The 12,549-nt window shown below is 37.3% G+C and overlaps 1 protein-coding gene across 2 annotated transcripts in view; it reads left to right on the top strand.

Moving 5' to 3' along the window:
- LOC108373398 (NCK-interacting protein with SH3 domain) overlaps positions 1-9,624 on the top strand; it is a 15,207-nt gene extending 5,583 nt beyond the window's left edge. The window contains exons 4-10 of one of the 2 annotated variants that reach the window (XM_017629270.1): positions 5,931-6,080; positions 6,144-7,325; positions 7,404-7,601; positions 7,671-7,779; positions 8,238-8,447; positions 8,518-8,690; positions 8,774-9,624. In XM_017629270.1, the coding sequence (XP_017484759.1) occupies positions 5,931-6,080; positions 6,144-7,325; positions 7,404-7,601; positions 7,671-7,779; positions 8,238-8,447; positions 8,518-8,690; positions 8,774-8,965 (2,214 nt within the window). In that variant the 3' untranslated portion in view covers positions 8,966-9,624. Of the gene's footprint in view, positions 1-5,930; positions 6,081-6,143; positions 7,326-7,403; positions 7,602-7,670; positions 7,780-8,237; positions 8,448-8,517; positions 8,691-8,773 lie in introns of those variants that run through there. The other variant, XM_017629272.1, reaches the window with a different exon arrangement.
- The last annotated feature ends 2,925 nt before the right edge of the window (positions 9,625-12,549 follow it).

The following is a 12,549-nucleotide window of genomic DNA, read 5'->3' as shown; positions in this document are numbered from 1 at the left end:
TGTACCAAACTCGCCACAATTATTGTACTTGACACATAAAAGCTAGACGTGGGAATTTTTTGAAATCCTACTAAAATTATGCACATTTTTCATATAACGGTAAATTGATACTCACAATAACTCTTCAAAAGAAACTATAACTATATAACTTTATCTCATTAAGTCTAACTGAACATACTAGTTTTCGGAAAAGTTCGCCGGGTATTTGATGTTCAGCTTCGCCCGAACTTAGGCTTTTTTACTTGTTTCNCTAAATGTAATAAGTTGCGTACTGTTTAAATGTTTAACTTCATACAGATTTGCATGAAAGAACTGTGTGGACCATATATGTATATATTTAATACTCCTATATTGGCTGCAACAGCTAGTACCGTCCAAAAATTACAGTAAAGATAAATAAATAAACACGAACACATACACGTGCATTATATATACACAAAAACGATACTAGACTGTCTCGTTTTGATTTCGGAACGCTTACACATTGAGAAGATAGCTATCTTTCTGCCGATATAGAAGTATTACATATATGGTGCGGACTCATCAATGCGATTTATGGTGGCACGGTTAAAAGTTTCAATTCGATTTAAGATTGTGTTTACATGTGTGTGTCCAAATAACATGGTTTGACTTAGAGCGAATTAAAGCATCATATGTATAAACATTAGCGTGGGCGGAAAATCCGTTTTTTTTAGAATTTTGATTGATAATATCTAAGTTAATTATACATAAACTATTATATAACTTAGAAGGTAAAGTGTAATGGGTTAACTTATTTTAAGCATTAATTTTAATTTTACTTTTGTTATATATTAATTTTGCAATACATATTTCAAATGTATATGCGTGAATGTATATAGGTGAAATGACTGTAATAAATATATAAATAAAATGACTGTAATAAAAATAAATAATAAAAAATAATAGCAATTATGGTTCATTATGACAATTTTTGGTCTTTGACTTGGCTCGCCCAAGTCCATCAAATTTCATTGTGCTCAGAAAATAAAAATGAATAAATTCGTTAATTAATACATTTTTTTTAGTAAAATTGCAAATATCTTCGAAAGTATTAGTCCTACATAATTTTGTATATGGACCTTTTTTGTAGAGAATCGAAGTAAGTTAAGTTGAATTTTGATGGACTTGGGCGAGCCTAAGATATTGACCAAAAATTGTCGTCTTTCACATAGATTGCGTTTAGAGCATGACGAACCATATTTTTGCTATTACCATTCAAAATTCTAAAAAAGCGGATTTTCGGCCCGCGCTAATAAACATGGTATCTGAGTGTTAAAAATCGCTTGGAACGAATTGAACTTGTTTTGGCCCATACATCGTGATACGGTCTAATGTACATACAAAGATTAGCGTGCTCTTGTTTATATTGCTGCTAGCGTCAAATTGATGGAGGCAGCTGCATTTTTCACTATTTTGCAGGCAATCAAGTGGAAGAGCATTTCATTAGTCTAATAATGTCGCTTACTTATTTACAAGTCGTCGACACCCCTTGTGATTTGTTGTTGCTTTGTTCCTCTAACTTTTGTTTTTGCATGGATGACCTTATTCAATTATAGTTCTTTTATGCATCACACACACTCGTTTGTTCAATCTAATTTGGAATCAACGCACACAAGGACGGCAGAGTGTCTCTGTAGGGAAACATGGCAACAAATTTCGAAATTGTCAAACAGGACCTATTGAATTGAAACATGGCAACAAATTTCAAAATTGTCAAACAGGACCTATTGAATTGATGATTGGTGATGATAACTTTAAATTTTAGCAATTTCATAATTTAATTCGCATTTTTTTCTTAGGGCCATTTATGCACAGGGATGTTAATTCACTTTCGGCAGTTAAAATAAATTTTTGTCCGAAAATTCGGCGTGAATTAACTCTTCATAGTGAAGTAGTCTTCTCAGGATAAAAACATCTTAATCGCACATGTTTGCTTAAATATATCCAAAGTAAATTTCCCTTAGCTCCGTTCCGAATGGAAGTTAATTTTCTTACTGGTTTCGTATTACAACAATAAAAGTAATAAAATTTTCATAACGGAGGCTGGCGACTGATGTCCTTGCCTTGGATATTTCTTTTATACAATTTTACTATAAACATGCTGCACACAATGCTGATTTTCCTTGTCATTGTTCCTTGGTAAATAACTATTTATGATGATGATGGAAACTTGTCTATAAGTTTCGCGTTTTTTTCCCACGTCAATTCGCTTAAACATCCTCGATTGTGCTATGCTCTTCTGCTTTGTATTTGGCGCTTACTCATTTGTAAAGAGTTGGGCCCAGCCTCTACCCCAATTTGTAGATGATGTTTCGGCCGGAAGTGTTTTCGCTTATTCGCTGGTAAAAAGGTTTTTCTAACAATGGTCATCTCTCGGAAACCAATAGCAAACCTCCGAGAGTATTTAGACCAAGAGAGAAGCTTTTTAAGCGTAAAATTGTAGGTTTCTCTGTTTGTGTAACACAAATTAAAGAAAAGCTCGGCCAAGCACTTGTTAAAAGTATAAGCGCCAAAAATTTATTTATTTACTATGTAGATGATCAAAGATCAGTAAAGGTGTATCATAAAGGGCTGCTGCCGAAGCTCACCTAACCTAGTCTAACATAACACGATCCTAGGCTAATACAGCAGCAAAAGAGCAACAAGAAGTAAGCGCATTGTTGTTGTTGTCGTTGTAGCGGCTACAACAACCCCGCCTAGATCGGTTAGTCCTTCAATCGTTGTCGTCAAGCTCTACTAAGTGGAGACTCAAGAAGCGTGCAGCCTCAATGGGGTCTGTCTATAAGGCGTTAGTAGAGTGGCGTTCAGTGGGCATGCGAAGAGATGTTTCGAGTCATGGGGTGTCTCTACGCATGCCGGGAATTCGTTTCGCATATCTGCATATACTCTTCCCTAGTACGAGTTTAACCTGCTGCCGGAAGCCGTATTGATGCCTGATGTGTAGTGCGGGAGTAGAATGGCCTCTAGTGTCTTCGCAACCGGGGAAAAGAGAGTAATCGGACGATAGGACTCTCCTTTGTTGGACGGTTTACCCGGTTTAAGCAGTGGGAGCACTCTCCATTTTCCAGATGTCTGGAATGATGAGAGTGACCATATACAGGTTGAGGACCTTGGATAGATAATCTCCCACCCAGGCGTGGTCGCCGAAGGAGATTTCGACTCTGTCGTCACGCTTTGGCAGATTGGGCAGTGACCTCACGGTTGACAAAAGCTTGCTCACACCAGAGGCGAAGTTACAGGTCTTCAGATGCTCTTCCCACTTCTTCCTCTTATGTACGTTTACTGGTTGCCGAATATCGGTGTTGAGATCCCTGATACGGGGATTTCCGTGATCGGCCTGACGAAGGTTATCACGCTCATCGGCTAGGACAGCCGTGCCAGCAGGAATATTCGGACGGGAGTCCGAAATGCATCCTGGTGGGATGAAGCGGATGGCAGCAGCAGTGAAAAACCTGCGGAACTTACGCTCACCTACGTGAACGTCGGTTGGTGTGGGTAGGGCAGTGAAGATGCTTTCAGTAACATCCGCAAAGCCATTCCAAGCCGGTTTAGAAAAGCTGACATTGGTTCGGTGATCCGCGGAAGCAAAGTCGGCAGGTTCATCAATCGAGATGATTATAGGCAGATGATCTGATGCCAAAGTCAACATAGGTCGCCACTTTATGCTGTTTATCAGACCTGCGAGCGACTGCAGCTGTCCATAATCCTGGTGGATGCGTCGTCGTTCATTGTAACGAATGTCGAGTCGTCTATCTGCTCAGCCAAGTGTGTTCCCCTGCGATCATTCGACAGGCTTGAGTGCCAAAGGTAGTGGTGTGCGTTAAAGTCACCAACTACCATTCGGTTTTCACCTCTGAGTAGCGCACCTATTTCAGGGTGATATCCTGCCGGGCAGTTGGTGACAGGGGGTATGTATACGTTAAATATTTCGAGCTCAACATCGCCTGACCGGATAGCAATACCCTGACATTCTAGTATGGTATCCCTGCGGTCGATGTCGGCTTCAATAAGACGATACTGCACGGTGTGGTGCGTGATGAACGCTAAACCTCCACCATTGTCTCGCTCGCCGTCTCGACGGTGCACGTTGTATCCGGCGAAATTCAACAGGGTTAAATTGCCGTGCAACTTCGTCTCTTGGGCCTCTGCTGTTAATAGTCCATGCTGACCCATGAATCTCCTCGATCTTGCTCCGTAGTCCGTTACAGTTGAATCGTAAAATCTTCGTGTGCTCATAGTCGCTCGGCCAATCGCGCGTTGTGCGCAGTCCTGAACATGCCCTAAAGGGACACCAGCCAAGGCAAGTGTTGCACTTGACTGATGTGACGTTACGGAATATTCTGGTCTGTGGTCTATTGTGTTTGTGGTGTTGGTGTTGTGTTGTGTTGCGGTAGTGTTTGTGTTGAGTTGCTCAGGCGGACTGTGGTATATCGTGGAGGCAGCTCGGTTTAGGCAGCAAGGGGCCACGAATGAGGTGGTCCATTTCCTGTAAGTCGTAAGGCCTGAGCAAACTCGGAGGGGACTCCACCCGTTACAGGAGTTGTACCTGACGGAGGTGGAGTTATGATATAGTCGTCTCTGGCACACGCAGCAGGTGTAGGTTTCTGGTCCAGGGTTTGCNTGCACGTTGTATCCGGCGAAATTCAACAGGGTTAAATTGCCGTGCAACTTCGTCTCTTGGGCCTCTGCTGTTAATAGTCCATGCTGACCCATGAATCTCCTCGATCTTGCTCCGTAGTCCGTTACAGTTGAATCGTAAAATCTTCGTGTGCTCATAGTCGCTCGGCCAATCGCGCGTTGTGCGCAGTCCTGAACATGCCCTAAAGGGACACCAGCTAAGGCAAGTGTTGCACTTGACTGATGTGACGTTACGGAATATTCTGGTCTGTGGTCTATTGTGTTTGTGGTGTTGGTGTTGTGTTGTGTTGCGGTAGTGTTTGTGTTGAGTTGCTCAGGCGGACTGTGGTATATCGTGGAGGCAGCTCGGTTTAGGCAGCAAAGGGCCACGAATGAGGTGGTCCATTTCCTGTAAGTCGTAAGGCCTGAGCAAACTCGGAGGGGACTCCACCCGTTACAGGAGTTGTACCTGACGGAGGTGGAGTTATGATATAGTCGTCTCTGGCACACGCAGCAGGTGTAGGTTTCTGGTCCAGGGTTTGACTCGATGCCAGCCCTGAGCAGAAGTATGCGAAGCAGATTTAGCCCTATGGACGTACAACTTTTGAGGGAATTCGCCGACCTAAACGGGGTTAGATCGCCGAAACAGCAGCTCTTTGTCGGGTAAAACCCGAGTCATTTCGGTATGTAGAACCGGCTATCGTGGGAATGAAGTAAGCGCATCCGCCCTGTCCCGTTCGCACGACAGTCTGGTCTTCGTAACCGGAGTGACCCAGATTTATGTCCGGCCAAGGACTGTCACTCGAACACCTTTCCCAAAAAAACTCTTAGGGGAGAAATGTTCATGCTGCTATAACAACAACTACATTGATTTTCTTGGGATCGTGATTTTTCTGTAAAGCTGTTGCTTATTATAGGAACATTCGAATGAGCTCAGCTCGAAAACTCAACACTTACTCGCGTACCATAATCATAATATTTACATATATGCTTTCNGACCCAGATTTATGTCCGGCCAAGGACTGTCACTCGAACACCTTTCCCAAGAAAACTCTTAGGGGAGAAATTTTCATGCTGCTATAACAACAACTACATTGATTTTCTAGGGATCGTGATTTTTCTGTACAGCTGTTGCTTATTATAGGGACATTCGAATGAGCTCAGCTCGAAAACTCAACACTTACTCGCGTACCATAATCATAATATTTACATATATGCTTTCTATGTAGTTCAAAATTGTATCACAAGCTCATCAATTTTACTATATAAATTTTCTTTCCGTTAATTGCAAGGTTGAACCGGATTTTCTAATAAGCTTCCTCAACTCCTCAATTGAGTCACTTGAAAAGTCTAAAGAGACGGAAATCAATGGAATCATGCCGAAAGAAGAACTATTGGAGCGGCTGCGTGAAAAGAAAATGTCCATGGAAAAACTATATTTGGTAAGTTCATGTAAATATTGCGCCCATCGCACCTATATATATATATATATATATATCTTTCAGGACTATTCGGAACGTGACTGCGACTCTTCTTTGTCTTTCTCGCAAAGCATTAGTGAGAAAAACTACTCTAAATCACACAGCAATCGTGCCACATCCGCGTCCGCACAACAAACACCACATAGTCCACAAAGTCCTCCACGTTCCAACCGTTTGGATAGCAATAAAAAGTCGATGTCTAGCCCTGCTGTAGGTGTTGTAATACCTCAAATTATGCAGGAATCCACTAGCATGGGCACTATGCAGATACAAACTCAGCAATCACAACTTCAGCAGCAGCAGCAGCAGCAGCAACAGCAACAACAACAGTCGCAACAATCACAGTCGAACAATAAGGGCAGTGATATCACACAGGACAACAGCATCACATCGGAGCCTTCAGAGACTACTACAACTACAACGACAACCAGCGAAGATGTGGTGACCACATACAAAGAATCGAGTCAAAAAGAATCTTCTCTACATAGTAGTTATTCAAAACAGAATGGCAGTGATATAAAGAGTGAAGCAGGCGATGCTGGTGGTGGCGGTAGTGGTGGCAATAACAGTTGTAATGGGGCCGGTGTTGGTGGAAACGGTGTAATCGAGGGCGCAAATACTTTAACAGATGCCAGTGAAAATTTCAATGATGAAAAAGTTGCAGAAAAATCTGATGGCAGTGAGCCCATAAGTGATGGTCGTGATGGCACAACTTTGGCGAACGATGGACGTGGTGATTTTACTAACAGTGTAGAGAATAGTCAAGCGCTTGATAGTGAAGATAGCGCCGTACAGCCCGGCGCTATCGCCAATTCCACAGCCACTGTAAGTGCCGCCATGTATGGAGTGACTCGGGCGAATTTAAAAATTGAATCATCGGATGTTTACCAAATCGTTGATATAATACGACGCAATACAAATCTAAGCTTTGATTTGTCATGTGAGGCGTTACGCGTTGTCTTAACTAGTCTAGAGCAATTGTATAATGGTGCCATAAATCCATACTTAGAGGCGGTGGCGATACATGTGACTGATAAAGTGGAGACTCCGAAAGCATTGCTGGGTATGACACATGATTCAAAACGCTTACAGTACATATTTTCACAGCTGGCTGATTGCAAAAACGATACTGAACAACGCTCTTGGATGTTGTACGAAGATGAGGAAGATATTATACAATTTCTGGAGGAGCTAGTAGAAATACTGGTTTGTAATAATTGAATTCTATTTAAAATATATGTCATGTCTCATTAATTTGTGTGCATATGATATATTTTATTCTAGAACAATGCAGACGAAAATATTAGTTGCTATGAAATGTCGTGTGATCAGTACCAGGTGCTTATTAATCTAGTGCAGTATTACCAAATGGAAACGCGTTGGCCGATAAAACAGCTACTACTGAAAACGTTTACTGCTGCTTGCCATTTGGACCATATTATAGTCGATATTTTACTAACATCTGTATTGCCATTAGAAATCGTAAGTTTTAAAGATGCCTTTTAAAATATTTGACCAAGCTATTGTACATCTATTTGACTCGTTTTGCAGGTAGAAGATATGAAAACCAATTTTGCCAACCTAGATAAATTTAAGAAACTTGTCAAAATGTTAACAATAATATTTTCCATGGGGCAACCGATGCCAGTTAATCATCAAGGTGAGTAAAAATTTGATTTAACTATTATATACTTGTTTTGGTTTCCAAGCTTTAGTTAAATACCAGATATCACACATAAAAGTTATCACACTCAAGTTTTTCACACATAGTACCAAAAAATATCCGTTACTAAAAATTTAAATCTCTTTTTGCTACTAAATACATATGGATGTATGTTTTTATGTAAAACTACTGAACTACGACGTTTGCGTGCTAAAATGACTTGCCTCAGAGGTCTCCGAAATACATATAAGTTTTGATATCCTGTTATGTATAAAAATAAGGCTCCACTTTAAATATTGTATTCCGAATTCCGAGTGGACAGTTTTAAAGAAATAAACTAGACTCTAAGTTAAGACACTTTTAAATTTTTGTTTCGTAGTGTGACTATAGGTTTACATCTGTACTCTTTAATATTTTGTTTTACTGCATTAATATTTATTTTTTTTTCCTTTCAGATTACCTTGGCGTACACTTTGCGAGTTTTCTTTTGGAAATCGTTGAAGGCAATAACCCCGAGAGCCTTGTTGACATGGTTATATCATTGATACTGGCCTTTAATTTGCAATTTACTGACTTTTCACAAAATGTTGTGGTGGAAGCTATGCAGAACTTGCCAAGTGCGAAAGTTTTCACAGAAAAAATTCTTTTGCTGTTAAATAGAGAAGGTGACTACAATTTTACTGCATATGTATTTCACTATTGCAGTATTTTGCTTATGTTCGTTTTTTTTTACAGAGGATCCCATAAGGGTATTGAAACATTCAACTGAGAGCATAAATTCAGTACTAAAAATATTTATCGATATATTTAGTAATCCAGATACTGCTGGCATGTTTTATACAAACGATAACAAAGTGCTCATTGACATACTAGTACGACAACTGTCCGATTTATGCGCGGGAAATCCGGTAAAATTGCAGTGATACATATGTGATTTTTGTATGCGTTTTATATTGATATATATTTTGTTCTGTATATTCACACTTTTCAGCTGCGGCGTTGCTATTTGGAGTTATGTCGACGCATTTTGCGCAACACAAATTATTCGGAGCATCAGCATCGCAAGCAAGATTTTATGAAAATATTTACACGCATCTTTTGTGAAGAGACCGAGTGTAGCGCATCAGATCAACAGCTTGTGCGTGAGATTGCTAATGAATTTCCACAGTTATTCAAGGCCTAAATAGCATTTATTGAAGGAGAATAGAAATAGGATTTGATGACTGAGCAAATATGTAGTAGTAAAATTCTAGTAACTCATTGTTTTCATCATTCAAAAATATTTTATGTACAATTTTGTATTCGCACCTTATTTGTGATGATAAATTTTCAATTTAGTTGATATTATGTGCGCATTTATCCTTTGATTAATTTGTAAAGATACATATCTATAAGTGTGTATATTTATTTTGGAATATTTCGCTTTAATTTTCATTGAAATAATAACCAAATGCCAACGATTTTTTTTGTTTATAATATTTTAAATCATACATTTTTGTATATGTAGTTTTATGTTTAGACTTAAAAATCAGACTTGAATTTAGAGTTTTAAGTAATTAAAATAATTGTCTTAATAGTGATGAAAGGTGTGCTCATAAGCTCCACAGTTATGCGCACATTCATATGAATGAAAGTGTATATTTAATGCGTAAACATAACAAGTATGAAATTAGGCAATTAGTATAAAAGAAATAGTGAAACAGTTTGCAATATTGAAAATTATACCTGAAGTCTTATAAAGTGTGAGCATATTTAATAATTATGTATCGTTAAACTAACCCAAATACGCACTCATTCAAAGGAGTAAGTGGTTGTTGATAAACCAAATTAGAGATAATATCTGCGAAAGCTATAAAAAAAAAGATTTTGTTTGCAATCAAAGCAAGCAATATTGCACCACAAGTTGAAAGTTTTTTTAAGTTATTATGTATGTATATGTTTCCTGCATTTAAAGGGTTTCCTAAGCGCACGTTGGAAAAAACTTTCATTAAGCAGGGATCACACGATTTGTACATTTTAAAAGTTACAGAATGGTGTTGTCTGGAAATTCCTTTATTAAGCTGAACTGAAACTTCTAAACAACAACAAAAACGTATCTAGTCCAACTTACTAAATAATAAAATTTTGATTTAATATCAGTTATGAAAACAAAACTTATTTTAAGCAAAAAGATTTGTATTCCAATTAACAGCTGAAGACAGCAGCAAAAGATTTTTACCTTTTAAAACACAATTCTAATGCAGAACAACGTAATGAGTAAACGAAACTTCTTAATGAAAACAATTGATAAAAATCAACAAAAAATCCAAAACTTGAAATGTTAAATTTGACTATATAATCTATGTAATGAAATCAAGTAAATAAAAATATATTAAAAAAATATGAATATGTTATAGCCAATACTAAGGATCTGAAAAATACATACATATGCATACATAACAAAAGAACACAACTTATTTAAAATTTAAATTTTCTAAACAATTCTCGATCAACTAAAAATAAACAAATATGAAAACCAATTTAAAATGTTCACTGTAAAACTAAAAAATAACGTGTCTTTTTGATGCATTCAAAACCGATTTACCACTTACTGAAAATAGAAAATCAGCAATTCCGCTACGATTCCTTTTAATAAAAGTTGCAAATAATTCGTACATTTACTATGTTTTGAAAAATCAGGTAAGCAGTTATTAAAAGGAAAATAGGTACTGCTAAATTGACTTTGTCGAAAAGTTTTAAAAGTGTATAAATTATTGTTATTGACTATTTATTAAGTTTACTGTTATATGGCTGTTTTAAAAATCCATTCAAGAAGCATCCAATGACAAATGTGTTCATTCATTTTTGAAATGTCTACACATGCACATTTTAATTCGAGATTTAATCAAAAAATTTAAGATGAAACTAATAAAATATATTTGTTTTAATCGAGAAAGTAACGGTGCATTAATTGTATTTTTTTAAATGGTACTGTTTAAGGAATAGTAATAATAATAGTGTTATAAAGGTATTGAAAGTTACACAACATTTTTCATAGTGTAGCCTAATCGAAAAAAAAAACATTTGCCAGTCATGATAAATATGTATGTATGCATGTAATTGCAACAATATCAGCCCTTTGGCCCAATCTCTTATCTCGTATATTACAACGCATAAACTAGTAGACAAATTTTCTATAGACGTTAACCAATCAGATTATTTATAAATATATTGACCCTTCATTAGGATTCGAACAAAATCCGTAATTACTTTTATATTCTGTAAAAATGGTTTGTAATGACAAAATAGCTCAACGAAGCCCTAATTTACCTTGCCTTCCGCCCTTCTAGCAACGACTAAGCAGGGCTTAGTAATGCCGTGGTGACAACTGATACTACCACTGGAGCCAAGTCTGACTCCACTAGGTCCTTCCATCATAGAGGTGGTAACACGCTTCCTATGCTACCAGCAGCGGATTCTATGTGGAATACTTTCAGGTACCTAGAGCGTCTGTGTCCATTCGTACGATATAACCGAGCCAGCTTAGGCTGTGTATTTTAATTCGTTGCATTATGTCTTTGTTGTTGCAACGCTCATACAGCTCATTATTCCATCGTCTGCGGTATTCTATTTCGCCAGCACGTGAATAAACACGTCAATGGCCGCAATGGGGCTTTAGTGTCGTTAATGGAAACATTACGATTTCATGTATTTCGGTCTCTCTTTTTATTGCGGAAAATATATACGCCTCGCTTCCCTCTTCAGTTCTCTAAGTATACACAATGCACCCCCACCTCTGGGCATTTTTTTTCGAAATTGCCTTGCAAAAATACTTAAGATTCGAATGTGTGCGCTGACCCTACTAGAAGAATTTTCAATATTCAGGATGTTTTTCATAAATTTGTTTCGTTAACTTTTTATAAAAATATAGTTCATTCTATGATATAAATCACCTAAACATAAGTTTTAAACTTTTATAAAAAAATCGCCAAATTTTTAGCAAAATTGTAGACCTTTTTGTCAGCATTTACAATTTTTTTTTATATGCATTGTTAATTTTCGTTTCGCAACAAACCAGTTTCGGCATAGTGCCATCTTCAGTGACACTTTGGTTTCATTTCACATCCCTCCTTTTGTAAAATAAAATACAGATTATGTTTCTTTCGTATGTCGCTTTCAAATTTAAAAAAAATCCAATCTTTTTTTATTTCAAAGTACTTTTTTTTTTTAAAGCGCAAGCATAAATTTATTGCATGCACTTTAAAATAGGGATACATAAATTCTTTTAAAAATATGTACATATGTACATATGTATTTGATTTTAATTCTGCTAAAAAATTCACAGCTTTTGGAAGCCTTGTAGGGAGACGTTTTACATAACAATTTTTTGTTTTCATTTTAAAATTATTCATTAAATTACTTGTATACTAAGGTGGTCCCTGATTTATCAGCATCAGGGGCACCCCGTTATGCAGTTCTACGTACTACATAAAAACCGCTACCAGGGTTTGAAAAAATTAATTTTTTCCTAAATCGAAAAAATAGGAGATTTTATGTCAAAATTTGGAAAAATTTTTGCGATTTCAAAAACAAAACACTTTAAATTTCCTCAAACTCTGGAGGCGACCTTTAAACATTTGTTTAAAATTTGGAAATGTTGGTGGATTTTGTACGTAGAACAAAATATCAAAGGCGTACCCCATACAAAATTTAGATGTTGATATTTTAAGGATCACCCTACCTCATTTACAAAGCTTTCGAAAGAAAACCTCAATTTTGAATTTCGAA

This window comes from Rhagoletis zephyria, unplaced genomic scaffold (genome assembly GCF_001687245.7).
Source record: "Rhagoletis zephyria isolate East Lansing unplaced genomic scaffold, Rhagoletis_zephyria_1.1 Rzeph_scaffold_06660, whole genome shotgun sequence".
Taxonomy (NCBI): Eukaryota; Metazoa; Arthropoda; class Insecta; order Diptera; family Tephritidae; genus Rhagoletis; species Rhagoletis zephyria.
Note: the sequence above shows the minus strand (reverse complement) of the source record. Positions and strands in the feature narration are given on the sequence as shown.